At 39.0% G+C, this 12,242-nt stretch overlaps 1 protein-coding gene across 2 annotated transcripts in view; it reads right to left on the bottom strand.

The window, feature by feature from the left end:
• NME7 (NME/NM23 family member 7) overlaps positions 1 to 12,242 on the bottom strand; it is a 95,029-nt gene that overhangs the window by 56,720 nt on the left and 26,067 nt on the right. For both annotated transcript variants that reach the window (XM_080393673.1, XM_080393672.1), the window contains exons 4-6: positions 8,478 to 8,588; positions 4,759 to 4,809; positions 2,102 to 2,309 (exon numbers count right to left, since the gene is read on the bottom strand). In XM_080393673.1, the coding sequence (XP_080249799.1) occupies positions 2,102 to 2,309; positions 4,759 to 4,809; positions 8,478 to 8,588 (370 nt within the window). The remainder of the gene's footprint in view (positions 1 to 2,101; positions 2,310 to 4,758; positions 4,810 to 8,477; positions 8,589 to 12,242) is intronic.

Here is a 12,242-nt window from a genome sequence, read left to right as displayed (position 1 = left end):
GGCATATCTGAGATAAAAGGGTTTATTTCCTACATCCTTCTACTGATAAAACGCTGCATGCTTCAAAGACCTTGTCCCACTGTTAATTAATGTTTACTCTAAAAGAAGCAGCCAGGAAAAGGCAGCAAAATATTTACAATATTTAACACTTTGTTTTATCCATTAAAAGACATAAAAGAAAAGTAACTAGGTAATGCTGAAGGACTAGGATAATGAAATGCCAAACTATAACCAAGTGGAGCCTTAGTTTTTTTTCCTTTCCCTTTATTCCTAATCTAAAGAAATTCCAAAATCTGGACTGCAGAGAGACACCAGCTTAGAGTATACCAGAGACATAATTTCATTTGTCATTTAGCCCCCAAAAGAACGATGCAGTCTTCCATTCTAACTGTTCAGTTTACAACACATTCATTGAATGTGTTGAGACTTCAGTCTTCCTTCAGAAGAGTTCATTTAGGTCCCTTTATCACATATTTCTATCTTTTCAGCAAAGCTTCTGCAAGGTGCAGCCAACTAGTTTCCATGGCAATTGCTATACAGCCATATAACTGGGCCTACTAGAATTAAAATAGGCACAGGGGTATTAAATTTACAATTTTGTTTGATTTATTGAAGATTGGTATCAGTAACACCCCAAAGATGCACGCACCTGCAAAAGTTCAGCAAAATAATCCCGCAGACACAAAAATGCTGCGGATGACTCAGGCCTTCAAACAGCATTTCAAAAATAATGACATGTAAAAAGAACAACAAACTTAAGCCAAAGCACATACTTATGCTTCTAATCAACATTTTATGTGAAAAGATATGCTTTCCCACACTCAGTTCAAAAGCTGTCACAGTTGTCGTGGCAGTATGCAGGAACAAAGGGAAATTTTCACCCTCATATATGAGGATATCTAGCTATTTAACCAGAACTACAAAGATGTTTCTGATTATAATTCTCCTTCATCAGAAAAGATCAATTTCCAAACTCTTCCTCACTCTGTACCATCTTCATCCAGTCTGCCAGCAGAAGTAGTACTTCAGGTCCAGCATATGATTTCTCATCAAAACTAGAGGCACAGGGAGAGGATCCAGCAGCCCAGGCACGGGGCAGATCAGGGAGATGAGTGCTTGACCAGCAGAAAACCACACACACTTTGCAATTAGCTTGCTATGCCACGCAGCCTAATGGCCAGCTCGAAGAAGAGGCTGGCCAGCCCTGCCCTCACCACCAGGGTATATTCATGTCTACATATATTTTCTAGTATACAGTACTTGGCAGTTTATTAGGTATTCCAGGGCAGGTCTCCCTCCAGCTGTTCCAATTTAAAGAGAGGAAAGACTAGGATCAAGGAAGCAACAACTGGTATCTTTTTTCTTGCTGTCTAGAGCTAAGATCCCACAGCACAATACCAATCAATCATGAGGTAATCTTTATTCTTGCCATCATTTATCAGCACATTTACCCCACAACAATACCCCACAACGCAAATAGTCACCTCAATTCTGTAGAAATGCTGGTAATATCTATCACCCAGTCCCAGGGCTTTTTCTTAGCACTACACCAAGGAAAGGCACACTACAAACAAAGCAAAAGAGAACCGAACTCCTCAAAGCCAAGCCCACCGTACTACCTCTTAAACCACAAAGCATTACAAAGTGGCCTGTTTTCATAATTATTCGTTCTGAACAATAACAGCAGAGGAAAGCAGGCTGCAGGCAGAGGACTAGCAAGGACTGTAGAGGAGAAGAGATAAGTGAAATGCAGGGGGGCACAAAAGGATTTAATTGTTTAATCCCTTTGTTTTTATGACCAACATTGGTAGGCTACAGGTAGATTACACAGACTATGCAATTATCTCAATGCTTGTGATGTACAGAAGACATTAAAAATGACCAGGCATGCTCTCTTGATCAAAGGGCCCAAGGCTCCCCTTTGTGACAGAGATAAACAAGATTTCTGTTTTCAGTTTATTTTTCCATTGTAAAAACGATCTATGAAGAATACCTCAAGTAGTTCTGAACTCAAGCAGGGAAAAATATGAGGAATTTCTGACCCAGCTGTTACCAGATAAAGCAAAAATAAACTTCAGTCAACAAACAGTCAAAAACTTACTTGAGCAGCTGAAGCTACAGAATCTGGGCCATGAGCTGCATTTCTTAGGCCATCGTGTCCAAAGTTCACTCTAATGCTGTCTGGTGCATCACTCTGAGCCACTGCAGAGTTTGCTGGCCCCAGTAATGTTTTCCATTTACAAACTGCATCATCTCCTAAGATTTCCATAGCAACAATGGGACCACTCGTTATAAACTGGAGAAGCTCACTGCAAAACAGAAACAGCACATGGTGATCAACACTACAAATAAAAATCAACAAATACATATGATCCAGTGGAGATGCTCAGAACTCAACTCGGCAAGGCCTTGAGCAACCTGATCTAACTTTGAAGTTGGCTCTGTTTTGACTAGGAGGTTGGACTAGGTCACGTGCAGACGTTCCCTTATTATGGTTGCAGAAAAAGAACCAGATAATAAAAACTCACTCAAGCTACTGTGTTGTATGTTAAAATTTCAAATGCATTTTTAAAAGATCAGTACTGGAAACAGGATGAGACCCTGCTAACCATTTTTCTGACAGGAATGATTCCTAAGAATGTCTCTTCTGCATAGCAGGATTTCAGGATTGTCCACAGATGACCTGTGTGTGCTCCCCATTGACACAACTTCAGCACTGCTGTCAGGATGGATTTCTCCACTGCCCCGTGGATCTCTCCCGTGGATTTTGCCCAGCCAAAATCCAAAGTGGCAGAGAAGGGAGAAGCAAGATTTGGAAAGTTTGCAGGGGAGAGGGGATGTAACCACCAAGTGACTTATCACATCCTGGCACAGGCAGAACTCAACTGATTTTATTGGGATGAATCTGAGTAAGGAGAAAAGACTGTCAGGAGCAGCCTGCCTCCTGTCCTGACCACTTCAATCGCTCAGAAAACAATGACCCAAAACTGGGAACCCAAAAGTTCTATTTAAAAACTAAACAAAACAACTTCACTATACTTCTGTATCTTTACAGAGCATGTATACAAACAAGCCTGCCTTTTCACTGTGTAGTCTGGACAGAACCAACAAAGGAAAAAGTTGACTCAATACTTTTTGTACTTCTTTCTTTAAAAAAAGAGCTTTAAGCAATTATAATTGTGGATGTGTATGCTTCTCCAACCACCTTGTTCCTAATGATCATTTACACAATGATCAATGGACAAGAAGAGAAGAGAAATCCTACTAGCTTTTAGCTAAAGGAACAATATTAAAATTATGAAAAGTTACATAAAGAAACTACGTAGGAAGAAGCTATTGGAACTTAGGTTCTGTTGGTCAGAGACTGCTTCTTTAGAATACAGTTAAATGGCTTACACATACCTATACCCAAGAAAAAAGGAATTTCTACAACACTGCTTACTGTGCAGACTATTCCTGAATCTTAAATACATTTTAAAAAATAAATTCTTTAATAAGAAAAACATTCTTCTCCAAACAAGTAGAATTGCTATTTTTCCCTACTATTCAGTAGACTTACGTTGACTAATGAATTTGCAAACTAAATTTGAACTTAAAGACTAGTATTACGATGCTAAATATCAATGAGTCGGAGATTTTACATTTCACTGCCTTGAAGATTCTTGTTCTATTTGGTTTGTAATGCTTCATAACTATTTGCTTCTAATTTAGAGAAAAATCCCATACAGAAGATGGGGCCAATAGGACTGTAGGATGGGAGACAGGCACATCACAATGGACAAAAGCTACAGTTCCCCAGATAATTACCATTGGTGTAGATAGACATCTGTGAAATAACACTACAGGTAAAATTCTTGCTTATTTATCAACATAATCAAGCAGGCTTACTCAGCAAAGAAAAGGCAATTCTAAATCATCCTCTGATCTCCGTGGCCAGACACAGCCTGGGGCCATGTCTCCGTGAAAGGCTTTGGTTTGGACCCACAATAAATCAGTTGCTGTTACAGGAGAGCAGCTGGCAGATCCTAATACTCAAGCACTTTGTGACAGTACTAAAAACAGGTCTTTCAACCAAGTCAGTGCAAACTGAAGTTCCAACATGGCTGAAAAATACAAGGGAGATCTGAACCCTCTTCCTAAAAGAGGCAGACCACCAAATCCAGAGGGAGGAAAAGTTGTTTGTTGACACCTTCAGGCAAAGTAAAAATGACACTACCTGTGGGTGGGTCATAACCATCAATCTGGTCAGTTACAGAAAGACAAAAGTTTTTCACGTTAGGTGGAGCAATCCAGCATCAGGGAAGTTTGACAATTTGCCCAAGGGTAGCAGTACAGTAAACAACTGCTCCATGCACTATCCTTTCAGTTACTTAGGATTTGGGGTACTTGCTTCCAAATCAATTCTCACAGCTAAGTGTTCCCCCCTAATTCTCACTACCTGCAAGCTCCACCCTGATCCTGAAGATGCTCCTTCCCTTGGCTTTGAAGTTTCACCTTACTAGGAGCATTTTCACTTCAGAAAGACCAAAGAAATTGCCCTGATATCATCAGGCTGTAAAGAGTGCAAGTTAAAACCCTGAAGAGCTGCAATAAAGATCTGTCCCTGGAGAAAGATGAACAGGATTCATACTGTGCAAAGGGCTCCACACAGCTAAGTTCTGATTTTCCCATGGTCCTGCAGTACCAAATATGGTAAATAAATGCTGTGCATTCAATAAATAAGTTTATTACATGTCAAGCTGAAATTGATATACCTACTTATAAAAAGGTTTTGATTGATGGTCTACATAAAAGTCAGCTGCTTCTTTTCTGGAAAAGTAAAAAGACATAGATATAAATATATAGGTATACATACATATATATACAAAACTCTCCTGAAAACCACAAATCATCATTCATCAACATGATTCTACAGGTAATGTCTTCCCAAGCTGGACAGCTTGTGGGGTGTTTCATGACCAATAACAGAAACTACATTTAACTTTCTGTCATATTTTGTGTGGTTACATGCATAACTTGTAGCTGGACTCCTCCTTAGGCTCCTGCTCTGGGAAGGAGGTAATTACTGAAACCTGTAGCATGGACTTTCAGGGTCATTGATGGTCCCCACATTCTCAAGCTGAGAAATAAATGTAGCAGTCACCTTCTTGCTGAGCCATTCACTGTTACACTGTTTTCATCCTTCATCTCTGTTTCAGTGTGTATACTGGTTAATGAAGTTTGGTTTAAAAGCATAAACGAACAATTTATCTGCTTCACTGGGACTTATTTCCTTATCAAGGCTTATGTTTGATTAAACTGGTGCACAACAGAATATTGCATAACCTGGTTTCTATTCAGTATCCTCAAATGTTTCGAGTCACACAGGCACCACAATGCCCTCCAAATTAAAACTTGCTTTCTTCCACACTTTCCCACTTGAAAACTCAATTTGGTCCTGCACTTTCCCTCGGGGAACACAGCAGTTACTATACACTGCTTTCTCCCAAAGCAATGGGATTTCTGCAATGAGGGGGACTCCTTACATTGCCAGGCAAATAAAAGCCACCAGGCATACACAGCATGTCTGTACCACAGCTGTTACTTTTTCAGACAGGGCAGTGGCCCTCTCCAAGCTCTGCATTGCTAAAGCCACGCTGCTAGCAGCACAGGGCTCAGCAACCCAGCTAGACCAGTTCCAGGGACCATGGTGCAGACTCACCATCCACCCACTGGTAGGTATACCATTCTGTGGCTTTTCACCTCCTGCAGCCAGTCAACCCACTCTCTGCTTTTTCTCAGGCTGCTTCTCATGTGTAACTTTTGCTGACTGCACTGCTTTTTCTGCATGGCAACAACTAGAAAAATCCATGGAGATTTTCAAGCCTATCCCTGTTAATTTGCAGCTTTGAAATTCCAGTTCAGAAGCGCAGGCTTGATCCTGGCTTGCTCCAAATCCTGGTGTGTACCACTTTCTGAAGCTGTAATTTGTAGAGAACAAGGTCTTCAGGATGACTGACAGGTGAAAGGAAGCAATATAGCTCACCCCAGTCTGGCTACAAAGTTCATAATCAAAGCAGAGCTGCAGGGAGACTAAAAGATTCCCACAAGGAAAAGTGTTTTTACCTGCAGAAAGCCTTCTGATTTTTTCTGGTCTCCATAATTCTGCTCACTTTGAGCAACTCTCTTTACTGAAAGAAATTACCTGCATGTTTTTTAAATTACAGATTCCAAGAATGAACAAAGGCACAGTTCGGTCCTCTGCAATGGAAGTTTTCACATCTCTCTTCTATTTGCAGTCCAGATGTAAGCCAAATACTGCCAGAGGAAAGCAATAACCTCAAGAAGAACCTCAGAAGAATTTAATTTTTCTAAGCTTGACAAATATTTGAGCAGTCACAGCTTTCTCCAGCTTTTTTTATCAAAATGACCATCTGCTCATTGGAACTGAATAATTCCTGGTTTGTTGCTTTCAGTCCAGTGTAAGTATGAGCCATTCAAAATTCAAAAGATTTTCATTGACCATACAGCTAATATGCTTTCCTTCCATTTCATAACAAAGGGAAAAACATGATTTAAAAAATCATCCTAGTCACAGGAACTCTTGCAATCTCAAGCTTCAAACCGACACTCTACAAACAGCCTTAAGTTTTTGCTTACAATTCACTATCTCATCAGAAAATCCTGTTGTGAAACTAATTCACCAAATAATTCTGAAAAGCAATTATGAAAAAGGTATGCAAACAGATTAAGTATTGTAATTTCTGAATGCAAAGAAATATTTGAGGGATGCATTTCTGAAGTAAATTGAGCTCTACTATTCAGTTAAGAATTCCTATTGCAATAAATATAAAACTGCAGTTGTGCTGTCCAACTTAGTTCCTCTTTCATTGCAACTTTCTCATTAGTTCTCTGCTTTTAAAGAATGGAAAACAGTGTTCATCTGGGAATAACAAACTGAACTGATATATGATTAAATGAAGAGACTAGAGCTAACCTATCAAAGCAGGTGCCTGCCCTCACTTCTGTATCTTGGCTACAATTTTACAGAAGGCATGAATCTACTGAACAGTGACTGCCAGACAAATGTCAGTAATAATGCCTTTAAGGGAAGCAGTAGATGATGATGCTGGTTTGAACACATGTGCCTGCAGAGATCTAAGGGTAGAAGACGTTGGCAAAGCCATATTTCTATCATTTTAAAATGGCACAGTCCCAAGAAACAGATTATATAGTATGCAGAGAAACCACAAATATTCAATACATTATTTTAAATATATTCAGTATCACAGTGCAATCTTGTGCTTATTAATAATCATTTTCAATTATACAAGACACGCAGCAAATTTTATGTAATAATATGCAACAGAAGTTCAAATCTCAAAGCTTCTTCCCTTCAGTGCGAGTCAACTCTAAAGTAGTATGTGACTTGGCCCAACAGTTCTTCAAGTTCTCAGACAGACACTGAAATAAAGAACCACCCAACCAAACACTTCAGGATCAAATCTATCAGACTACAGGTCAGCAAGCCAAAAAAAGCTGGCTTGAAAGATGTTGTGAATTATAAATCAGCATTAGAAACTTGAGTGAACTCATGAACTGAAGTTGTTTGAGGGAGCAACTGGGACGGGTATCATTAAACATTGCAGCAGATGAATGCAGAGACGAGAGGAAGAAGTCACATAGTTGTTTTACAATATGTCAGAAAGCCAAAAAGGTTTTGAGGTAGCGAAAAATTGTTCTTGACCTCACACAGAAACCATAAGAACACATAAAAATAGTATTATGTAGACAGATAGCTTTTCTTTTCAAAGACATTTCTATATGAACAGGTTTGACAAAGCAGCAATGGAGAAATAGTGCAGTAACTTTGAGGGGAGTCTTCTAGAGTAAATTAATTGTTTTCTTTCCTCTGCAGCATCATGCCTTTATTTAAAATCTTGTGGCTCGTAAGTGGAGAACAGTAAAGGCTGGGGGAGATTAGGAAGATGCATGAGTAAAACCTGTCCAACCCTGCAACAACATCAGATCACTTGCTTTGGCTGGGCCTTCCAGTGATTAAAAAGCAAACAAGTTTGGGTTCCAAGAGCACAGATTAAGAAAACAGGTTTACTGAGGGCAAACAAACCAACTACGTTAAAGGCAACACTGTTACAGTCAGCAATATAGTTTGTATCAGGAAGCTATGAGATGAAAACATAAAGGCATGTCAGTAGTAAACACTTCTGAATTGCTAAAGGTATGGTAGTCACCTTGAATTCATACAGAGACATCAGATTATAATCACCCGTACTCATTTGCACATAACTTTTTAATACTTAGCTTAATTCTCTACATGCTTTCAGAAACCTACATGATTATGAAACTGATGAGTCTTCCCTATATTACTCACTGGAATGGATTTGATGTGTGGAACAACACAGGATAGCTTTAGAGAATGTTCTTAACTGCAAAAATAACATTCAGATACAACAGAGCTAACCTTAAAAATTCCTTACCTTGAAAGCACCATCATTTTGGCCTTAGTTATTGTAAATCCTGCATTAATAATGATATCAATTAATTCTCCAATCTTGGGCACTGCATCAGGTTTAATCAAAGCCAGAGTTCTGGGGAAACAAAAAAAAAAAAGTAGAGAGATACAGCCAACACTACTTTCCTTAGAGGATTTGGCATGCATGTTGAGTTTATATTCAGACAAAAAAACATCACATCAAAGAGAGAAATTCTGCCACAGTCAAACATCCAAGTCCCAGTGTCTCATCAATTTCCATGCTGGTCTTGAATGCCTGCACAAGACATTATTCTGATAAGAACGAGCTTTGCACATTACAATTTCCTCAGTTTCTAACCCAAGTCAGCCCGCAGTGTTCCACCAGCAGTCATTATTCACTGGCTTCTCCCTTCACTCTCAAAGCAAATAATTTGACCATTTCCTTCCTCAGCTAGTGTATATCTCTACAGCTCCTCACTCACAGCTCTGGGTTATAACACAACTGATTTGTCAGTGTCTCCCTATGCTTGCTCAGTTCCTTTTTTTCCTAAGGTTGATCATTATATACATAAAAATGAAGCTGTTAAAATTCCCTATTTAGAAATACTACTTAAACACGTGCCTCTTCCACAAAACTCAAAATGAAATAATTGTTTTATTATTACTTTTAAAATACTTGGGGGCCTCAGTGAGAAGAAAGTCCTTGCACTTGGTATAGTACAAACACTTTATGGTATACAATTTGCATGCCGAATAGCTGACATTGTTAATAGACACAATAAAAGGTTGGCAGAGGAGGTATTATGTCTCTTATACTGACAGCTATATTCTAAGTGAGACCAATCCAAAAATCTCTACACTCTTCCCCACATCTTTGTTTCTAACTACATCTTGTCTTCTCAATAATTATCTTTTTATACTGCACATCCCCAAGGCCGGGACTGTTTTATTAGTATGCTTTGCATAGCACCAAGTACACCATCAGCACTAAACGTATTATTAATCAAAAATAACAAGCACAAAAAGGTCTGTAAAATGGCATTTTCTATTTGCATTCATCTTGTGGTGAGTCAACTTCAAATTTGCTCAGCTTACAAATCAACAGATTTATTCAACCCTGTATCTCAGAAACTCCACGTCTCTGACAAACCTAAAGAGCTCTTTCCATCTTTTACACAGTTTCCAATAACGAATGCTACCCAAGATAGAATTTTTTATTGCAGTACTTCCCTAAATGAAGGGCAAATAATTGCAAAATTCTCATTTTATATACCAGCAGAGCATGGAAAGCAGCCTTTAGGTTAGCAGAGATATATTCTAGCCAGGGCAAATATGCTCAGGTTACAGGAGATGGATGAACTTCCACTACATTTACTTTGAACCTTAAGTGACCCCAGATTGACAGACGCTTTGGGAACAGACAGACTATCTATTTCACAGCAAATCTAAAGGAAGGGAGGTGTTGGGACCAGAAAATGTAAAGAGGAAGATTTGAACGTATGTGACATTTCATCTGAAACTAAGGGAGAGACATAGATGACCTTCAGAGCTCAGAAACAGATTTACTCAAATGTCAGGAAGCTCATACACACAGACCAGCTTAGGCCTAGATCGGTTGGGAAATATGACAAAAAGACTGATGGACTAAGGGTGTAGCCAGAAACTGCATGAGAATAGTCAACCAAGCCTATGCTTCAGTCCACTGCAGTGCAAACTGAAGTCGATTGAGCTCTATCTTCAGATCAGGAAAGGCTGACCTCTGGCCAACATTCACAGTGTTTGCCAGCATACTCCATGCAGCCTATGACCCACAGCCTGTTCCCCTCTTCCCCAAGGATTTCACAGCTCCACCTCATTTTGTGATTATTATTTATCATATGACAGGGTGTGCCATGTGCATCAAGGCACATGAGGGGGAGCAGCCACGTGCTTGACCACTGACATGTACCCACCTTGTCACACAATGCATGACCTGCATCCTGGCATAAGAGGTCCTCAACTCTGTCATTTACCATGAACAGTAAGGATCAAACCACTGGAATGAGATCTCCAGTGCTGTTTGCATTTCCTTGGGGAATACTTTTTTGAATCTATGTAATTACACAGGCTACTTGAAGCAGACCACTAATGCTAGAAATGTTGTCCCTTACTCTTCTAATTTCAAGCTTTCTAGTAAAACTGTGATTCCTACCAACATGTGATGAAATACTGCATTGCGAAGCAATTTATCCAAAAGACACTAATACAAATGTACAAATACAATGAGCAACTCTTATAGCATCATTTCTGTAACACTGATATATAAACTTTAACATTTCAGTGTTAGCTTCTCAGAGGTATGCAGGATAAGAAAAGTATAATTCAGGATGCTGAAGACTTTCTGAAATTGCATTTTGATTCATGTGCTCCATTTTTAGTTTTAATGAGGAATATGTTTTTTGTGGTTTGACACGATACAGTCTGCAAAGTACATTTTGAAATGGTTTTATGTCTAGGAACAAAGGAGAATATGAAAATTAAGCTCATTTGCTTACATTTTCAGAGGGACTGTACAACAGTACTGCAATGAATACTGAAACAATACAAGACGGGAACCGATCAAAGGAGCGGTGCACAAACTATGCTGTGGCTATGCTTTTGAAATCTACTTACTTCTAATAATAGGACTGTTGCATGTACAGCAGCTTATGTCTTGCAGGGGAAGAAACACCAATTATATCAATGACCAGAAGCATAAGAATATCATACCCTAATCAAAAAAGAATTCAAATATTTCTGGTTGAGACACAAGCATTCTATTACCATTTTCAAAACCAGTGACACTGACCAACTTTTAAGTATAGCTTATTTAGACTGGACAACCTAGTCAGACAAATGTTTCCCTTAGGTTACAATCACCCAGGATCATAAACGAAAGACTAGTGACACAGAAATCCATCTCATGCCAGTGATTCCTTAAGTGGTACACTCTAAGTAAGCACATGCTTACTTTACCATTTTAGTCACTGTGACAGTTTCCTTATGATACGCTGGGAGGGGAGCAGGGAAGAACTCTCAAATATGGCTGTCTCTAAAAATTGACCCAAGACAAGAGAAGTATGTATAGAAAATGAAACTCCATAGAAATGTCTTAGTAATTTTAGCCTAATTCTAGAAAGGGCTTGTGCAAATCTAGCCTTTTTTTACACATCTATTTTGTACCTCATGTATCTAGAGTCACATCCACTTGTTTTACTGACAAAAACAAAGATCCCTAATTCAAAACATCCAAGATTTTTTATATACATTTCTCAGTCTTCCTCAGAGGCCTTTGCTGAGCCTGTCTGCATACATATTCAGTGACCAAAGAATGTATTTCCAAAGTGAAACTGAACTGCTGATAGTCCTGTGCTGATAGCACAAAGGCAAGAAAAAGACGGAGAAACATTCTGCCCTGTACAGCATCCTTATATTATTATTAATAGAATCCCAACAACAGATTATTTTAGGAATTATCACAGTAAGATTTCTGCAATATGTATCTATTAAACTAATAACTGCTGTAAAACCTGCTAGGAAGAGGCCAAAAAGACAAATACCTCATCTGCAACTGTTTTGCCCAAGGACTCTTCTAATATGACCCTGTTTACCCAGTGAAAGCTTCTGTGAAGAAACTGTATTTTGAGGATCTCTTGCCTGTTTAAGGCACCTTTCACTGTGTTCCTTTCTATTCTGAATATTCTGAATATGCAACACCACTTGCATATCTATGTTATCTTTGAGCTGACAT

Source organism: Falco punctatus (genome assembly GCF_963210335.1).
Source record: "Falco punctatus genome assembly, chromosome: 6".
NCBI lineage: Eukaryota > Metazoa > Chordata > Aves > Falconiformes > Falconidae > Falco > Falco punctatus.
Note: the sequence above shows the minus strand (reverse complement) of the source record. Positions and strands in the feature narration are given on the sequence as shown.